At 54.5% G+C, this 5923-nt stretch overlaps 1 protein-coding gene across 1 annotated transcript in view; it reads left to right on the forward strand.

The window, feature by feature from the left end:
- The window catches only part of PADI1 (peptidyl arginine deiminase, type I), a 44503-nt gene that overhangs the window by 31894 nt on the left and 6686 nt on the right, over positions 1-5923 (forward strand). The window contains exons 12-13 of the mRNA XM_010829928.1: positions 3116-3260; positions 4080-4173. Coding sequence (XP_010828230.1) covers positions 3116-3260; positions 4080-4173 — 239 coding nt within the window. The remainder of the gene's footprint in view (positions 1-3115; positions 3261-4079; positions 4174-5923) is intronic.

Raw genomic sequence — 5923 nt, forward strand, 5'->3', positions numbered from 1 at the left:
CCTGGAGCCCAGGTGTACCTCCGCTTGCCTCTCCAAGCCCTGGCTGTCTGGTCTGGGGCCTGGAGCAGCCTCAGATGCTGAGGGAAGGTCACCCAGCCTCAAAGGGTGACCTTGGCAGCCTCAGCGTTCTGGGTCAGGTGAGGCTTCCTGGTGCCAACCCAGGTGTGAAGCTGGGTGCCCAGGCTGGATGCCCCGGGCCGAGGTTGGCCAGGACTAGAGGAATCCATTCACCTTGCTGGTGACTCAAGCCCAGCCCCGCCCTGGGGCCGGATCCTGCCCACAGCCCTGGGCGCAGAAGGCCCTGGACGTCTGGGGAGTCATTCTGTGCCTCCCGGAGGGATCTGAGGGGAAGGCGCACAGGCTCTGAACATCCGGTGTGTCTGGGTTTGAGTCCTGGCTCTGCCACTCACTGGCCACATAGTTTGGGGTACAGAGCCTGACCGGTGCCTACCACAGGGCCTGGCACCTCGCAGGTGCTTGATTACTTCATTTAAAAATATTTATTATATGCCTACTATGCGCAGGGCTTCCCTGGGGGCTCAGCGGTAAAGAATCTGCCTGCAATGCAGGAGATGCATTTGCTCTCCGGGTGGGGAAGTTTCACTGGAGGAGAAAACGGCAACCCAGCCCAGCATTCTTGCCTGGGAAATCCCATGGATGGAGGAGCCTGGTGGGCTACAGCCCACGGGGCTGCAAAGAGTCAGACACGACTGAGCGACTTCACAGCTACTATGTCCCCGGCACTGGTGAAGGTACTGGGGATAAATCAGGCACATGGTTAAATGAACAAATTATTCTATACTTCATTCCTCAGTTTCCTCATCAGTGAAATGGGCTCATAAAAAAAAAATCCCTGTCGTATGAGTCTGGGTAAACTCCGTGAGCTGGTGATGGACAGGGAGGCCTGGCGTGCTGCGGTTCATGGGGTTGCAAAGAGTCGGACTCGACTGAGCGACTGAACTGAACTGAAGCTGTATAATAGCTGTTCCTGGGGATAAAAGGACTCAGATTAAGCACCTTCCAAATGCTTAGATATTATTTAGCTGGACCCCTAGCAGTGGATCTGCCATGAAGCAGGTTGGAACTCAATGGATCAAAGTTATTGATCACCGACATGCCATGAACACGGGGCTTTACCCAGATCACACCCATTGATTTTTACAACAGCCTTATGAGGTTGGGATGACTACGATCCCTATTTTACAGATGAGAAGGTTGAGGTTTAGAGAAGAGGACACACCCATTCATGCATGCATCTGTCAATTCAATAAATACGTATTGAGACTTCTTATATGTCAGGTCTGAGGCCCAGTGCTGGGGATAAAAAAAACGTTCTAGAAACTCCCAGGCCCAGAGCAAGGACCCCAGATAGGAAGATGCAGGGTCTCCAGCACGTTTGGATCCCAGTCCATTGGCCATCGTGTTGAAAACCAGGAGCAAAGGTCTTGGTGGACAGATGGGGCCCTGAGGCTCAGAGAGGGACAGCTACCACTTAGGATCACACAGCAAGTCAGCCAAATAGTCAGAAATCAGATTTCCTCTTTGGACCCCAAATTAAAATTTAACTCCAGGCTGCTGTCCTATATTCTTGTCTCGGCTTCTGAGCTTAGCAGTGAACAAAACGGACAACCTACGTACATTCTAGCAGAGAGAAACAGACAGTAAGCCACCATAATAAATAAGTAAATCAAATACAGTATGTTAGAGAGAAGAAGCACTGGTGGGAGGCTGACATTTCCCTGAAGGAAATGAGACGTTAAAGATGTGGCTGTTTGGGAGGAGAACGTGAAGGGAGTGCAAAGGCCCTGAAGCAGGGATGAGCTGGAGACATCAGGGGACCAGCAAGCAGGCAGAGCGGCGGAGCGGAGTGAGCGAGGGTGGGGCGCGCAGATCACGACCTGGGCCTGGTACTTATACACACCTCACAGGGTCGTCACGGGGATTACGTAAGACGAGTGTGAGGAGCCCCGGGCAGACGCGCAGGAGGGGCTCAGCAAAGGCCCGCTCCTTCCCCACTACCCTGAGCTCTCCATGCTCGGGCCTCACATTTAAACCGATCTTGGGGCAATTCTGCCTCCTGGTGGCAGCTCTGATGTGACTCAGAGACCAGGTCTGACGCTTCCTAGGGGGGAGTCATCCGGTCCATCCCCCAGCCACCAGGCAGAGGGCTGCAGAGCCCCAAGGGGGGTCAGGCTTAGGTTAGGGCTCTGTCCCCCCTCCCCCTGATTTGTTTCCAATTCCTGCTGTCTGCTCATGAATAATTTCCAAAGTCTCATTCCTCTCCACCATCTCACTGTTTTTAAAGAGGTCTTTTAAAATTGCCAACACTAAGTTAAAATAATAGAAATAGAGGGAAAACACTTTCCACGTTCCCATCCCCCAAATCAAATCAACGTCTCACGTGTCACTGCGGGTCGGGTCTCCCTTCTGGTTCTGTCGAGGGCGCATTCGAGTTATATACTGTGGACTCTTACACAGCTGTCCAACAGACTTTCACAAATATGTCTGAGCATCTGTTCTATAAGAGGTGCTAGGGATACAGGGAAATACAGGCTCCTCGGGAGCTTAGTGAGATGCCAGACAGCAAACGAAATGTCCAGTGTGCCAAGTAGCACCAAGGACTGTAAAGGAAAATAGAGCTCGGGAGTGAGTGGGAGGGTCATTGCCATTTCCAAAGTCCACGTGGAGGAAGACGGCCACCCTGGAGTTAAACACGAAGAAAGAGAGACGGGACATGCTGGGCTAAGCAGGTGGGGGTGGCTTGCCAGGTTCTGGTCGTACTGGGAACCAAAGGCTGAGGGCCTCGGTGAGGAGCTGACCCTCTCTGCATCTCGGGAGCTGAGATGAGGGTCTCCAGTTCTCTTTGGCAGAGGGAGGGCTCTCGTTTGACTGTTTTGTGGGCAGGGGAGGGTACCTCGGGGTGAGGGAGGGACAGGCTCTCGTGTGGTGCTCAGGATGGACAGTCCCTGGAAGCAGCTGGAGACAGGGGCCGGGACGCGGGGACTGAAGAGGCCCATTCAGAGGGCTGACGGAGGCCTCGGCGGGGCTCGGGAAGGGCCTGCGGCGCGCTGGCACACGGCGGGCACGAGGGGACCCTGCGCTCTCCCCCCGGCAGGTCTGGCGGGCGGCGCATGGCCAAGGTGGTGCGCGACTTCCTGGATGCCCAGCGGGTGCAGGCGCCCCTGGAGGTCTACTCTGACTGGCTCTCCGTGGGCCACGTGGACGAGTTCCTCACCTTCGTGCCTACCTCCGACCAAAAGGTAAGTCCCCCCTCCTCCTGCCTGAGCCACCCTGCCCCACCCTGACCCGATGGGGCGGGAGAGGGCGAGGTCACCTGACACTGGGTCATGACCTCTGTCCACAGAAAGCCTGGGGTCAGATGCCCTTTGGGCCAGGCGGTGTGCATCCGGGCGGGCTTCCTGGAGGAGGCGGTGTGCATCCGGGTGCCTTCCTGGAGGCAGGGCACTCATATTCTGATGATTCATGTACCCATTTTCACACTTACTGGGTATTTGCTCTGATCCAAACCTCTCAACCAAGACCCAGGAATGACACTGGTAATAATCAGTAACATTTACTGAGCACGTATTAGGTGTGCGTGTCTTAATGTGTTGAATCCTCTAGCAACCCAAGAAGAGGGCACTATTATCATTGCCCCCATTTTATAGATGGAGAAACCGAGGCTCAGAAGGGTAGTTAACTAGCAGGGTGAGATTTCCAGATGGCAGGCTCTGGACTAACATGTCAGACACTCACTTCCTTCCAGAGGTGACCAAGGAGGGCACAGCCCATGGGGGCAGGCAGCCGGGAGGGGAGGCCTCCTAGTGACCAGTGGTGGAGTTTCTTGGTGGACAAAATGGGGAAGGGCTTCCAGGTGAGGAGACGGTCACGGACAAATGTCTGGGAAGTGTGGCGTGGCTTGGAGGATCGGAACTTCGGACAGGCCTGTGGCTGGTGGGGGAGATGGACAGGGGAGCGCCACGTGCAGTGTGGCCTGGGAACCCAGGCCCCTCCTGAGTCGGGGGCGCGTGCCTCGGGGGATGCCTGTCCACTGAGCCACTCCTCCTCCTCCGTGCCAGGGTTTCCGGCTTCTCCTGGCCAGCCCCAGCGCGTGCCTCAAACTGTTCCAAAAGAAGAAAGAGGAGGGCTATGGGGAAGCAGCCCAGTTTGACGGTGAGTGCCAGTGAGCCCATTACCCCACCAGACCCTGCCCTCTGGTGCCAGCCCTGGGCACCACTGATGCCCATCACGGCCAGCTGCGCTTACAGGCCCTTTGTCTGCCAGCTCTCAGCTCAGAGTTCATCACTGATCTTCCCAACACCCTCTTATGGTAGCCAAAGATGAGGGCTTTCCCTTGCTTGGGCCGGGGATGGAAGCCAACGGCCCGCGGCTTGCCCCAGGCACAGCGGCCCCCTCCAGCGTGGGGCTGCTCCTGGCCACAGCCCGAGAGGAGAAAGAAGCAGGAAGCTATGGGCCCTCCCTCATGCCTGTCTGCAGACACTTCCGCCCGCTTGCCCAATCAGATCACCCGACCTCTTCTCTGTATCCCCTTCCACGGAGGAGGAAACTGAGGCTCAGAGAGGAGAAACAGCTTGCCCAGGGTTATGCAGCAGGGAGGGGGAGAGGTGCGGAGCCAGGAGGGTGCTCAGGGCCTCTCTGCGGAGCCCCCTCTACAGACCTAGCTGGCCCCCTGAGCATCCCCGCCTTCCCCACCATGGAGCTCAGTGTTCTCACCTGGGGCGTGCAGCGCTGGAAGGCATGTGGCGCAGCCTTCCGCAAGGGCAGGTCTGGATCCAGAGCCCGGCCTCCGCCTGCTGACTCTGGGATCAAGGGTGCGTTCTGAACCTCCCAGGGCCTCTGTTTCCTCTTTCTGAATGCGCTGTGATAACCAACCCGATCCAGCATTGCTGGAACGATCAATCAATAATAAATATAATAGGAGTCCCAGAGCACGGTGGGTGTTCAGTAATGGTTCAGTTCAGTTCAGTCGCTCAGTCGTGTCTAACTCTTTGCGACCCCATGGACTGCAGCCCGCCAGGCCTCCCTGTCCATCACCAACTCCTGGAGTTCACTCAAACTCATGTCCATCGAGTCAGTGATGCCATCCAGACATCTCATCCTCTGTCGTCCCCTTCTCCTCCTGCCCCCAATCCCTCCCAGAGTCTTTTCCAGTGAGTCAACTCTTCTCATGAGGTGGCCAAAGTACTGGAGTTTCAGCCTCAGCATCAGTTCTTCCAATGAATACCCAGGACTGGTCTCCTTCAGAATGGACTGGTTGAATCTCCTTGCAGTCCAAGGGACTCTCAAGAGTCTTCTCCAACACCACAGTTCAAAAGTACCAATTCTTCAGTGCTCAGCTTTCTTCACAGTCCAACTCTCACATCCATACATGACCACTGGTAAAACCATAGCCTTGACTAGACGGACCTTTGTTGGCAAAGTAATATCTCTGCTTTTGAATATGCTATCTAGGTTGGTCATAACTTTCCTTCCAAGGGGTAACCATCTTTTAATTTCATGGCTGCAGTCACCATCTGCACTGATTTTGGAGCCCAAGAAAATAAAGTCTGACACTGTTTCCACTGTTTCCCCATTTATTTCCCAAGAAGTGATAGGACCAGATGCCATGATCTTAGTTTTCTGAATGTTGAATTTTAAGCCAACTTTTTCACTCTCCTCTTTCACTTTCATCAAGAGGCTCTTTAGTTCCTTTTCACTTTCTGCCATAAGGGTGGTGTCATCTGCATATCTGAGGTTATTGATATTTCTTCTGGCAATCTTGATTCCAGCTTATGTTTCTTGCAGTCCAGCGTTTCTCATGATGTACTCTGCATATAAGTTAAATAAACAGGGTGACAATACACAGCCTTGACGCACTCCTTTTCCTATTTGGAACCAGTCTGTTGTTCCATGTCCAGTTCTA

This window comes from Bison bison, unplaced genomic scaffold (genome assembly GCF_000754665.1).
Source record: "Bison bison bison isolate TAMUID 2011002044 unplaced genomic scaffold, Bison_UMD1.0 scf7180017864516, whole genome shotgun sequence".
NCBI classification, from domain to species: domain Eukaryota; kingdom Metazoa; phylum Chordata; class Mammalia; order Artiodactyla; family Bovidae; genus Bison; species Bison bison.